Raw genomic sequence first — 14,028 nt, forward strand, 5'->3', positions numbered from 1 at the left:
TTCATCAAGCAAAACATTGAAAATTTCATGAAAATCTGATAACCAATAACAAGATTCTAACATTTAGAAAAAAATTGTATTATGCACAACACTATCTAAAAATTCTTGTCAAGTTTGATACAGAGTCATGCACAGACACTCTACAGAGTAGTACCAAGCACTATGGGCTAGATGCCATACTACAGAGAGGTTTACAGGACATAAAAATTCTTGAAGAAGGAGGTATATGTAACGGGCAGTGCTTATGCAAGCAGACTTCGGATTGCAGTTGCTCAAGCGGTGGGTGACAATCTTGGTGTAAACAAAACATTGGGATTCACTTAATCTTTTTCAGTGAATTACCCATGTCATTGCAAAGTGGCAAACAATGTATGGAGTAAACTAATGTGTAGCAGCCATGGCTCTTGTGAAAAAAAACGTTCATAACTAAGATGAACATGTTGAAAAAAAAATAGTCTATACGAGAATGGAATTCGGAAAACATCGATTTTGAATGAGCTTTTAATTATGCTCTAGACATAATGCATGACATGTTGGACGGCATATGCATGTGGGAACTGAGGCTAGCAATAAAGCATCGTTACTTCTAAAACATGTACTCATGCAATGCTCAGTGAGGAAATAACATTTTTACTATTCCAAGATGCATCAAAGAAACCAAAGTGTATAAATGATGCAGACGCCTGGAGACTAACACATCTTGCAACCAAGGCAGCATTACTAGCATGAGAGAATGAGAGAAAAGCTAAATCTGCCAACACTTTTCTAAAGACAACAGGTCCTGAACCTATCTTCCTTCTCCAAGTTGGCTGAGGGGATGGTCCCAGCCCTTCCCATAGAAAAAATATCTGATTAAAAGCAAGACCAAAATGACAAGTCAAGACCAAACAATTTAAAGACTTTCAAGTGCAAAATATTATAGAAAGTAGTGAACCACAACACAGATTACATGATGCACCCAACAAACACAGAGCAACTGAAACAATCATGTTCAGTGAGTACCTTTGGCTTGGAACCATCTCCTACCAGAGGTAGCACATCACTAGAGGTGTTTGAGTCAAAGGTTGATAAAAGCCACCTACGATATGACTAGATATTGAATCCCCCTCTCTCACCTGCGGCATTTATACCAATTTGTGCTGCAGAGTATACATCTAGATCCAGACCCACAATCCGTACTTATACAAAGCTGCTGGTCAAAGTGCCTCTCAAAGTTGGTGCCTCATGCACCATTTTTGCCTGATGATGGGTGATCTTGTGGAGGCGGACAAAAAAAAACAAACTGAGAGGTAATTGTTCTGAGCCATGCTCTACAGGCAGTGATTCTTGGTGGATCTCCACGTTTCCAAACAAGCTTTTGCTATACTATTGTATAGCATAATTTGTCATAATTTATCTGTAGTTGATTTGTAATTATATTTGATTTTTATATGTATATGATATATATTTGTTTATGTATACCATGCATATGATGGAAATTTTTTATATGTATATGATATGTATTTGTTTATGTATACGATGCATATGATGGAAACATATTTTCTCCAAGAATAACAAGGGAAGTCTAAAAGCAACTGACAAGAGACCACCATGAATTGCATCTTCAAGTCTCTGGGGAGCACCTAAGACCGAAACATCATTTCATGATTCATTACCCGAAGACTATTACTATTTGTCTGACCATTGCATCAGTACTGGACATTTAGGATCAAAGCAAAACACAATATCCTGAAGCAAATAGCTCATCTGAATTGTAACTTAAAATACACAGGTGTTAGTTTGGTGGGTTTTTATCAAGACTTCTCTTGAAAGTCCTTAATCCACATTTCCACACCTCACCAGTTGTTGAGTTACAAGATCCAACGTTAGCTTGATCTACTTCTTTTTTGCTAAGCAATAAATATAACATATTACATAACTTCATATTAAGTTTCTTACTAGACATATTTTGTCTTTTTTATGCCAATATGGGGTCTGCAAAGACCAAGCACGACCATGATCCATCTTCTCAATCTGAGGGTAGCTATTCTGCTGCGCTAACTGGTGGTAGATCTAGGGAAAAGCTGCAAAGCAGAGCCAAACCAAAAGCCAAAGGAAGGGAAATTCTTACCCCGATAAAAGTACTTCCAGTAGTGGTGCTTCTAATTCCAAGGAGAAGCGTATGGAGTCAGGGCCTAGTATAAATGATGTGTCTGGTGAAGCTACAAATTCTTGTGGAATGTGCCTGTCTGATGTTGAGACTGGGCGAGGGATGCTTCAATGAGATCTTGGCGATCTCTGGCTTTGTCTGTTTTGTGCGGATGTGTCCCCTGACTTGTATGGGACTTTGACCAATAATCCTGATCTAATTTGGTGTTGTGCTTTGTGTAAGCCAAAAGCTCGATCGGCTATGAAAAGCGACCATGAAATCAAAAGTCGCTGCAATACATATCTTGAAGAGGTAACCGGTCGTATTGAAACACTCGAGAAAAACATAACAGGCAAGGTTGACCGTGTGACACAACTCCTTTAGTTAAGGCATCAATGCAGAGTGTTCAAACATAATCGCAAAATCTCTAGCAAAAAGGCATTAATTTAAACTTTGCCAGGAAATGATCAGAGAACGACAATTCAGTGATTCATCCTTGGAAGTTGGCCCCGAATCAAGTGTCCTGCTTGTCCGTGTAGACATGGACCTACTACTCCATAGGTCCATAATGTAGCACTGGGTGATATACCTTGTAAGGTTTTTAACATACAAGGACTCTGGGCTAATTTGCCCCAAGATAGAGCCCTGGAAAACTAAACAAAGAGCCCTTGAAATTATCTTATGGTTTAGCCTAATACAAAATGAAAGTCTTTGAGTTGCAAGATAAACAAGTGGAATGCCTCTGGCCGTCTCACCTGCATCACGCGATTCAACATAGCAGCAGTGCTGACTTTGAAAACTACTATAACTCGCACAAGATGTTCAGTGATACTTGGTTACTCTTATTTCCACGTTTTATGAACTAGACCAATACACTTTACAGAGATAGGATGGTAATTCAACAAATACCCCCAATGTGGCCAAAGTTCATTGACCTCACATGACCTTTGACCTTGATCATGTGACCTGAAACTTGCACAGGATATTCAGTGATACTTGATTACTCTTATGTCCAAGTTTCAAAAGTCAGATCAATAAACTTGCAAAGTTATAATGGTAATTCAACAGATACCCCCATTATGGCCAAAGTTCATTGACCTTTGACCCTGGTCATGTGACCTAAGATGTGCACAGGATGTTCAGTGATACTTGACTACTCTTATGTCCAAGTTTTATGAACTAGACCAACATACTTTTAAATTTATGATGGTAATTCAACAAATACCCCCAATTCGGCCAAAGTTCATTGACCCTAAATGACCTTTGACCTTGATCATGTGACCTGAAACTTGCACAGGATGTTCAATGATACTTGATTACTATTATGTTAATACTTGATTAACCCTATGGCCAATTTTCATGAACTAGGTCCATATACTTTCTAAGTTATGATGTCATTTCAAAAACTTAACCTCAGGTTAAGATTTGATGTTGACGCCGCCGTCAGAAAAGCGGCGCCTATAGTCTCACTCTGCTATGCAGGCGAGACAAAAACAGCCTCCAAAAAGTTTTTGAATGATTTGTTTTGCCTGCCCAGTAGCAAGTTTATTTCAGAAACATTTCCCCCTTGCATGTATTTTCAACTAGGTTTGATTCAATCTGTTGGCTACCAGAACCAGTGACCATTGTTTTGGAAAATAGTATTGAACAAGTGGATGTACATGTAGAACTTACCTCGAGCGCTACCAACAGACTTGCTATGAGGACAAATGTAACATTGAAGGCTAGGAGGATCATGAGAGGCACACCAAGGCATTTGTATCTGGAACAGTCACCCAAGTCTGAGCAGTTATTCAGTCAAGTTTATGTGAATCAAAATCAAAATTAAAGAATTAAAGAAAAATGCAGAACTGTCAGAGTGCACTCAAGAATGCTACGTGCACACTGTACAATCTCAGAGCAATTTCCACGCAGTCCAGGAAAAAAAAAGATGTCAAATAAACTCTTGCATCTCGTCTTCTCATTAAACCTTCAACTTTTAACAGTATGGAGAAAAATAATTACTTTTTTAGATAGTGTAATTTTCTCATTTGTATTTTTGAAGGTCACACTACAATTTTGGATATTAGCAGAGATCCTTCCTTGGTTTTGGGGTGGCATGTCACAAATCATACATTTCATATAAACATGTGCACCCAAATTGAGTCCCAACTGTGATGTCACCCATATGCATTAATCACTGGCTGGTCTCCTCTGTGCCAATCAGATCCAAAGATTTCACTAATTTAAAACAGCAAAAAGCATTGACTTGCCGTTGGGAATGCTTACCTATAAAATACTTTATACAACTATGGTACACGTATCTTTGCGCTTATTATAATTTTCATGGCAACATTGATTGTGATCGGCTGCTGAGCCCTGTTGCCATGGTAATTGCCATAATGGTAAACATTACCATACCTGTAACTGTATGAAAAGGGCCCCTGATATTTTCTTATTATCATGTGTGAAGTGGGAATGTAAGAACAATTGATCAAGTGTGTGACCACAAGTGTAAACATAGGTGCAAATGTTTGAATATCTTAAATTGGAAATTGAAACAATTGAAACAATCTCATTACTTGATTGCAATGTACATCTCCCCAACCTGTAAGGGAAGCAGTCAAGATTTCAAAGGATACAATTATCAACTGTTCCAAGTTTCCAATCACTCAGCAATCCAACAAAGTAGTTGATGAAAACAGCTACCTGAAGGAAGCAAAACAATAATTATAGGGCATCTAAAAAATTGTTATACATCTAGATCAAAACTAAGATTGACTACACATGACTGTACATGTAGACATTTATATGGCAATTTGGGTTTAATACTGAGAAACAGTTAATAAACTGTCATGTAAATGATTTCTCTTGACAAAGTTGGACTTATGGGGTGTTGCAAGAAACTTGCAATCAATTGCAAGTCTATTTTTGGTTCCCTTTATCAATCATATGTCTTGCAATTGATTGCAAATCTGTAATTGATTTCTAATCTACTACTTGAAACATGTAGTGTGATCTCACTTGCTACAATTAAACTTGATCTATCTGTTGTAAAATTGCAACAGAATATTTTCAATTGATTGCAAATATTTTCTTGCAACACCCCCTAAGCCAATCAAAGGAAATAATTTGTCATCAATCTTGGTAAATTTAGCATCAGCCAATCAGACACAATGCATTCTCTTGACAAATTTGACCTCAGCCAATCAGGGGCAATGATTTCTCCTGACAAATTTAGCCTCAGTCAATCAAAGGCAGTGGGAGTTTATGTTTGTGAAAGTAGTGGGGCAATAGTAAATTAAGAGGCTTTTTTATAGGAGGAAATTATAATTTGTTTAACAAATTTTCGGCATTACTCCTATTTGTTTAAGATCAGTATGCTCGATCTGTAATGAAAATCATAATATCAGTATGCTCGATCTGTATGAAAATCATAAATCGAGGATCGAGGGTATTTGAATTCCAGTTCATCGTGGCTTGGCCGTGAACCAGAATGGCCTGGTGGTTGAGTCGCTGCCCGGAAGGCAGTGGATGGCGGGTTCGAATCCCACTGGTTCCAATTTTTTCTGACTTATGATTTTCATACAGATCGAGCGTACTGATCTTATGATTTTCATTACAGATCGAGCATACTGATCTTAAACAAATAGGAGTAATGCCAAAAATTTGTTAAACAAATTAGTGGGGCAATGATTTAATATCTTGTGTTATTCTTGATCTAGATTAATTCCTTTATGACCATTCCCCCAATTCTTGCACCCTTTTCACACTCTCATAATGGGATACTTTATAAATCTCTTTTTTTTATATGGGCAAGAAACAAAGAGAAACGTGACTAAGTGTAAGAGAAGATAAAAAAACCCTTGATTTATTCTATGTGCTCACCAAACCAGTTAGGATACCAATAGCAGCTGTCATGATCCATCGAAAGACTTCAAGATGCCGACTTGCCCACGATGTCTTAGCCTCCAACATCTCAGTGTGGATTTGACTATAACATGTATCATAGTCAAGGCTCTGTTGGGAATAATGCAAAAACCAAGTTCTCAATGCCATCTCATAGTTTTATTCCTTTTTCAAACATCATTAAGTCACTGTATCAATTATGTCTGTAAGAGGCTTTACAGACCTGTATCAATCAGATATGATTATTTAGGTCTGGGATTGACCTTTAACGTCACCATCTGAGACACGTGACCTGGGCTCTAACCAGTCACCAACCTCTGAATCAATTTGTAACTTCCCCATGCAGCTTTGGATTACAGGCATACGCCACAATGCTCTCAGTCAATTGAATATGTAAAAAATTATATCACATTTATTACTGTACATTATTGGTACAATATCAATCTATTCGTAATACCACCATTACCATTCGTAATAAAAAGCTTTACTTTGTAGACTTGAACTATTCCCCCATTCCACGTCAATTCCAGATGCAAATAATCGTATCTGATTCTCAATGGTCCATCCCTCCCTCAAAAACAAATTTATATTCCAATTGGTATAAATTTCTTGGCAGAATTTTCAAGCATTGCAAGAAGGTATTTTACTAGAAATTGATGTAAAAAAATAAATGCTGAAAAATCATATTGATCCCAAAGCCCTAATCCCCATTGATATTTAAATTATAATATAAAAAAGCTTTCTTACATCATAGTCTTTCGTAGGCAAGTGTGAACGGTGTCCATGTTGGTGTGATGCTAGAGATTCCTGGATGAAACAAAGACAGAAGTAAAAGCAATGACACACAAAACCATACATGTACATGTTTACAAATTGAAGTCACATTTGCATTACATATATTTTGGTTTCAATGGAAGACACCTTAGTAAAGCCCCTATCACACTTATTCCGAATCAAGCAGAATTGGCCGGAATGAAAGGACTATTATTCGAACGCCAGTTGGTCATTTAAATATAGGGGAGACCGGGGTTAGTTGGAACATGGGGTAAGTTGAAACATTGTAATTTTCTTTAATGCCTGCAAAAAAAATTTATGAAATACTGCCCTCAATTTATTGCAATAATAATTCAACAGTGTTGTATTATTACTAGCAAAAAATTGAAGGCAATATTGCATGAATTTATTTTACAGGCATTAAAGAAAATTACAATGTTTCAACTTACCCCATGTTCCAACTAACCCGGTCTCCCCTACTTCGAACAACATTCGAAAATACCCCTCAAATGTTTTGAACATGATCAAAACCTTCAGGACAGCCAAAAGAAATGACAAATATACTTCGAATGCACTCAGAATGAAGTTGAATATTTAAAACGGGCCTAGAATGTCCAAGGAAGCACAAATTATCAATCTGACTCCATTGCGGTTCATTTTGACTAGTGTATGATGATTCACCTGGCCAATTTACTAGGGCTAACCCAGGGAACTCCCGCGCCCAGGAGCTTACAGTGTAATTGACCATACTCACGGGACTAGCGTGAAGTATGGTCAAAATAATTCCCCGAATAAATAGTTAAAAAAGAAATTAAGCACTTACCACGATTATATGGATGAAGGTGTAACGAGTGGCAGTTTTCTTGACATCTGGGCACAGACTGGAACCCCCCCCAAAAAAATGAAAAGTTCTCTCCTTCTAACCCTGTTTCGATCGGCGATTTTGTTGCAATTCTAGCATAATCGTGATATAGTCCCCAAATCCAAAAGTGGGGATTATCAGAATCACACCTACCAGAACGCATGAAAATCACTTCCTTTCTCCAGAACACAGTCCCCAACTCTCCCACAACTATGTGGCAAAATAACACACACAAATGAAACACACTGTAGGCCCTATATAAACACTAGGGTTCTCTCCCTATTAATACTCATGATACAGCCCCCACTCAATGGGAAATCAAGTGCCAAACGAACTGTGTATCCCATAGCGTGGGGATTGTATCAAGAGTATAGCTACGGTATACTGTTGAAACTGTCCCCACTGCCGTGAAAATCAAACTTGATTTCCCATTGAGTGGGGACTGTATCATGAGTATATACTAGGGAGAGAACTAAGCCTGAGTCGAATCGATTTTAAAATCGGTGTTCGATCGATGTCATCGAACACTGGTGCAGGTTTTGCAAAATCGGTGCATCGAAAAAAAAAAAAAAATACAGTACGTCGGCCGGACGATTCGTTTGGTTTACACAATCAATCATCAAAATAACAGTAATGTCCAACTTTACTACTACTTACTTGATTTCTATTGCCCCCAAAATGAAACCGATTGAGTAATTATGCTATTCACCATTAATTTGAAGTTTATTTCGATCATAGTTCGAGTCTTACTCGTCTGCTCGTGCCGAGATAATTCATACACGATGAATTCATGAATGGAAGTCATGGCCATCGATCGTGCATGCGCAGTACTGTTCTTTAATCAAACCAGAAAATGGCCGGAAATTGACGCGATCAACGTAAAATAAATCTTGCTTTCATGAACAATATTAATATCATGACCATAGAACATTATTCAATCGTAATATTTAACAATAATTTGCATATGATTATCATTAATATGAATTTAGAGCATGATGTGAAACGTTTGTATTTCGTTTCAATTTTCAATGGCGGACATCTCATGACGATCGACTTGACTTCGAGCTAGTGCACTTGTCTAAAAAAAATAATCATCACATCAGGGTTGATTCTCGAACATTGTCTACATGCAAAAACTCTGTTCAAGTTCGTAATATCACCATATAATAACATTTTACATGACAAAACAGAGAAAATTGCGTTTGATTTTTTTTCCCATCAATTTGAAGCTAGTTTGTGCCCAACTTTGGGCTCTGATTTCATGAATGGGAAAATATGTCATACGTCATCGAACACGCATGCGCATTGTGCTTATTTTCTCGGAGCTTGGAGGAGACGTCCAGAGATGGAATAACAATAGAAATAATCCGGCCAGTATTAATTCTTCCATATGAACATAACATACTTTGCTGACATCGTCAATATTCTTAGTATGACCATAAGATCTTGTTAAATCGTAATAATTTAGATGAATTTAGGGCTCGATTCGAAACATTCGTATTTATTTTGATCGCATGCTCAATTGCGTCTAAAAAACTGGATTGTCATTATCAGGATTAATCCTCGAACATCGTCATAACTCATATTCCACAATCTTTCCTCACAATCGTTATATCAGCATTGAATAGCAATTCAAATGACCATCCAGAGAAAATTACGTATTTATTCCCATAAATTTATTTGGAGCTCATTTTGGATCCAACTACACAATCTCAGGCAAGTTACAGCGCTCTCTGTTGATTGCACTTGTTTGCTGGCGCTGACGTCAAGCAGCCTGTCGTTTCGGGAGAGTGAGTGTACGGAGCTGCGGACGGGGCTGGTGAATGGACTGCCAATGCTAGTTGACCGAAAATCATTCGATCGACTCTGCGTGATTCATGTCTTTATTATAGTTTAATTTTAAACTTATATGTTGTCATCTGCAAATATCATTGTTGAAGATATTTTGGGAAGAATTCTGCTTTGGTCCCCGGCCTTTTTTTGTGTGTTTTGTGATCATGGAAAATACAAACGAACTTTGCTGTCATCTGCTTGTGCAACGCTCACCCGGCCAATGCCAGCGCATACCGTCAGTGCGTAGTGCATATGCAAAGCGCATCGCATCAACGCAAAAACAAAAGACTTAATTTTCCCCGCCTTCAATATTCGATGCATCGATGTTCGATCGAATTAGAGCTGTCGAACACCGGTTTTCAAAATAATCAATATGACTCAGGCTTAGAGAGAACCCTAGTGTTATATACAGTGTGTTTTATTTGGGTGTGTTATCATTTTGCCACATAGTTGTGCGACGGTTGGGGACTGTGTTCTGGAGAAAGGAAGTGATTTTCAAGCGTTCTGGTAGGTGTGATTCTAATAATCCCCACTTTTGGATTTTGGGAAGTTTTTTTATCATGATTATGCCGCAATTTCTAAACAAAAATGACAGATCGAGACAGGGGTAGAACTAGGAGAGAACTTTTCGTTTTTTTGAGGTTCCAGTCTGTGCGCAGATGTCAGGAAAACTGCCACTCGTTAGACCTTCATCCATATAATCGTGGTAAGTGCTTGATTTCTGTTTTAACTATTTATTCGGAGAATTATTTTGACCATACATACTTCCCTGACTTCACACTAGTCAGGCGAGTATGGTCATACACGTAAGGTCCTCCTTTATAGACCAGAAGCTTCGGTCTCTGTTATGTTGGTTGTTCAGCTGAACTCCGTTGGCTTCACTCACCAAATACAGAGACCGAAGTTCTAGCGCGATCTGTACAGGGGACTCAATGGCCATAAGGCCATATGTTTATGTAGGCCTAGGCCTACTTAAGATCGGATAAAACAGGGAAGTGAATTTGCGGGACAGCCAAGGTTAGTCACTGTTTTTGTTCCTTTTAACTTGATTTTTCTCCGTTTTTTGGCAATTAATGTCAAGAGGGAATAGGCCTATGGCTATGCTATGCCTAGGCTATTTATTATTAATTTGCATATTTTAAGGTCGCGTTAATTTTCAAAATTTTTATTCATTAGGCCTATTTTAATTTTAAAGACAAAAATTGGAGAGCCCCGACGGGGGATTTTGCATTGCAAGTCCCCTAATGGTGGGAGCACGATAGCGAGCCGTCTGTGTAAGAGGAGAAAATAAAATAAAAACTCCTCGAAACAGACAGCTGCCAGCTGTCTACTCTAGGTCCTCCTCGCTCCTGAGTCCTGGCCTGGACTCCCGCCCGCGGCCGCGTAGCGGGTCCCTGGCTAAGTCCCTGGCCTGAGCCTCAGGCTGAGGAACACCGTCACATCGGGGCCGGGGTCACATTATTATTACATTTACATTAGCTAATAAACTCCATGAACTCACCAGCTCTTCGTCTACTGTTCTTCTAGGAGTACTGCAACATTTAAAACACGAAGTTAGGCAGCAATTACGATCTGCGTGAGGCATATCAGTGACTCAGTTTGAATAGACTGTTCAAGTAAAATCTTGTCCTGCATGCAATTAAGTAGGCCGCTAGGTTTGGGTTAAAATTTCCCTGACGCACTACGCGCGCTGCATGTCGCGCCTAGCGCATGCACGGTGGTGGGGTACGTACATAGAGATGTATATTATTGACACTAGAGGGCGGACTTCATCAAATTGCTGTGATTCCATGTTCGGGGCTGCCGCCATCTTAAAGAGGAGGGCAAGAGCGCGGATTTATAACACACGGCTCTATGGAAGAATATCACATATTTCACTTTTTTACATTATATTTTCAATTTAATGCTGTATGCAACGTTAAAATCACAAGGTAAAACATTGTTATGTTAAAATATACGATAACCATGCATATTTTATAGAGGAGATGGACTGAACATCCAGAAAACGGGGGAAAAATAGGTTGCTGTACGTGCATTACCTATGATGTAGATCAGGGCTTGTCTTAAGTTTTCCCCTCCATTCAGTTAATTTTGAGGAAATCAAAGTAGAAATCATATGGTGAATCACTGATAATCCCATTAAATATAATATTGGAGACTATGCGACGCCTAGCTATATTTAACACCACGGGTGTTCAATCTAGCAGCCCAATCAATAAGGGACCTCGCCATCTGGTGTTGGAGTAGCTGCCACTGGTGTTAAGATTACCAACATTAAAGATGTTAAAATATATCAACACCAGTCTTGGTGTTCGATTTGAACACGAGTCGGAGAATGTTATGAAGTTGACAACATTTGGTGTTCATTTGACACCCTCGAACACCTGCAGAAACGAACATTTAAACGAAAGTTTAAATCACCCATTGGTGTAAAAAAATACCAACACCACTTACACCAGCTTTGGTGTTGTTTCACGGTTCGGATTCACATTTGGTGTCCGATTTCAAGTTCTTCAACACCTGCAGCCTGACGGTGTAACTTAACACTAGGGTATTTTTTTAAAATACCCCAACAACAGACAGTGTTGAGTTACTCCAGTGAAGTGTAACTTCAACAATAATTTTTGTTAAAATATTTCTATCCAACACCTGTCACGGTGTTGTTTCAACACTTCTGAGTATTTGGTGTTTATTTTACACTCTAAGTGTTGTTTCAATACAGTATATTGCTTGAACACTGAGTGTCAAATGAGCACCAAATCAAGAGAACATATGAACACTCTAAAGTGTTAAGTTGACCTTATCTGACACCCTTGTCACGGTATATGCTATATGATGGCTAATATATTGAATCAGTCGACCTCGTCGTTTTCCCCCGTTTTCTGGATGTTCAGTCCATCTCCTTTATAAAATATGCATGGTTATCATATATTTTAACATAAAAATGTTTTGCCTTATGATTTTAACGTTGCATACAGCATTAAATTGAAAATATAATGTAAAAAAGTGAAATATGTGATATTCTCCCATAGAGCCGTGTGTTATAAATCCGCGCTCTTGCCCTCTTTAAGATGGCGGCTGCGCAATACATGGAATCACAGCCGCATTACGCGCGCGTCAATGCGAGCGATTACTCTAGTGTCAATATACATCTCTATGGGTACGTATGTTGCTAGTAAGCTAGTTACTGATATCAGCAAAATGTGGGCGGAGACCTTGCGCTGATGTCGTCTGCTAATAAGTTCTTTATAATATTGCATCCCTTTCCCTTAATCGTGGACTTTCTTCTTTTGGCCAGGAAGTTGGGGCAGCCGGGCAGTAACCCGGAGCCCCCCCCCCATCCGCACACCAGTGACTGAAAGTATCTGCAAGCCTCTTCCTTTCTTACATTTGTGTTTCGCATTCCCGCGGCCCGGCATTATCCCCCCTCAATACCCCTCGACCATGTAAAAGAATGTTACATTTGAGTGAGCATTGTCCATTTTTGTAAAACTCGCAGAAATTTGTTTGCACAGAAATGCTTGTTTTCACGCTGTGCCAAGGGAAAAGGGCGAAATCAAACTTACCCTGCGAAACATTTCTCATACATTTCCCTTGCACTTTTAGTCAATTGAAATAAAACGGATACATTTAAGCATTTTGTAACAATTTTGCCACCCGAATTGAAATTTCAACATTTAGTAAGCACAACCTTTACCCTTTTTGTGCCAGCTGGATCTGAAGACATAACTGAATCTGAAAAAAAGTTTATATCAGACATCTCCAGCATTTTTCACTGAGTTTTTATCATTTAAAGTGTGTTTACAATTCATTTTTTATTTAATACTTGTTTCTCTACACTTTTCAAAGCTTGACAATGATTACCAAATTAAAATCAAGCCTAAGCCATTTCATGTAAATCACAGCTCATTGTAAAGCAAATGTCGCCTGGATGGCCTCGGTGTGTGGGGGAGTTGGGTGGGGCGCAATGCACTCTTCGAAGTGTTGGGCAAGGAAACAAGTTTAAAAAGGTAAAAGATATCTTCAAATCAATTTTACTTGCTGAATTCCATGTTTTCTTCACGATAAAGATCTACTTTTATTTGCATAACTATTTTAAAGTTCTGTGCAAATCATTTTTCACTAACTTTTCAAAAGTAAGTGGTGCTCACTCAAGCTGAATTATTTTTCGACAGTTATATCGTCATTTGCTTAAATAGATCTGTACCAATGTTAAAATGTGGAAAAATATTCAGGATATTACAAATGTATAATTTCACAGGATTTTTCAAAGTGTAAACTTTTTTTTTTGATACGCGCTGTATATTGACTGAAAATGGATGAAGAGAACAATGGTAGGCTTAGCTTAAATCAAGGTTCCCCAGAGCTATCTGCTCTTTAAAAAAAATAGCAATGCCGAAAAAATGTCTCTGCAAGGGGAATCGAACTCGGGCCCCCAGCTTTGAACGCCGGTGCCTTAACCACTAGACCACAGATACGGGTTAGTTGCTAGGGCGACCCCGATCCGATTGACCGTCAGATAGACAGATTTTCGACACTATAC

At 38.5% G+C, this 14,028-nt stretch overlaps 1 protein-coding gene across 2 annotated transcripts in view; it reads right to left on the bottom strand.

The window, feature by feature from the left end:
• Window positions 1–11,133, bottom strand: part of LOC121427355 (chloride transport protein 6-like) — a 36,755-nt gene extending 25,622 nt beyond the window's left edge. The window contains exons 1-5 of one of the 2 annotated variants that reach the window (XM_041623705.1): window positions 10,987–11,133; window positions 6,764–6,823; window positions 5,996–6,127; window positions 4,750–4,816; window positions 3,803–3,909 (exon numbers count right to left, since the gene is read on the bottom strand). In XM_041623705.1, coding sequence (XP_041479639.1) covers window positions 3,803–3,909; window positions 4,750–4,816; window positions 5,996–6,127; window positions 6,764–6,823; window positions 10,987–11,070 — 450 coding nt within the window. In that variant the 5' untranslated portion in view covers window positions 11,071–11,133. Of the gene's footprint in view, window positions 1–3,802; window positions 3,910–4,749; window positions 4,817–5,995; window positions 6,128–6,763; window positions 6,824–10,986 lie in introns of those variants that run through there. The other variant, XM_041623706.1, reaches the window with a different exon arrangement.
• Between the last annotated feature and the right edge of the window lie 2,895 nt (window positions 11,134–14,028).

Source organism: Lytechinus variegatus, chromosome 14, assembly GCF_018143015.1.
Source record: "Lytechinus variegatus isolate NC3 chromosome 14, Lvar_3.0, whole genome shotgun sequence".
Taxonomy (NCBI): Eukaryota; Metazoa; Echinodermata; class Echinoidea; order Temnopleuroida; family Toxopneustidae; genus Lytechinus; species Lytechinus variegatus.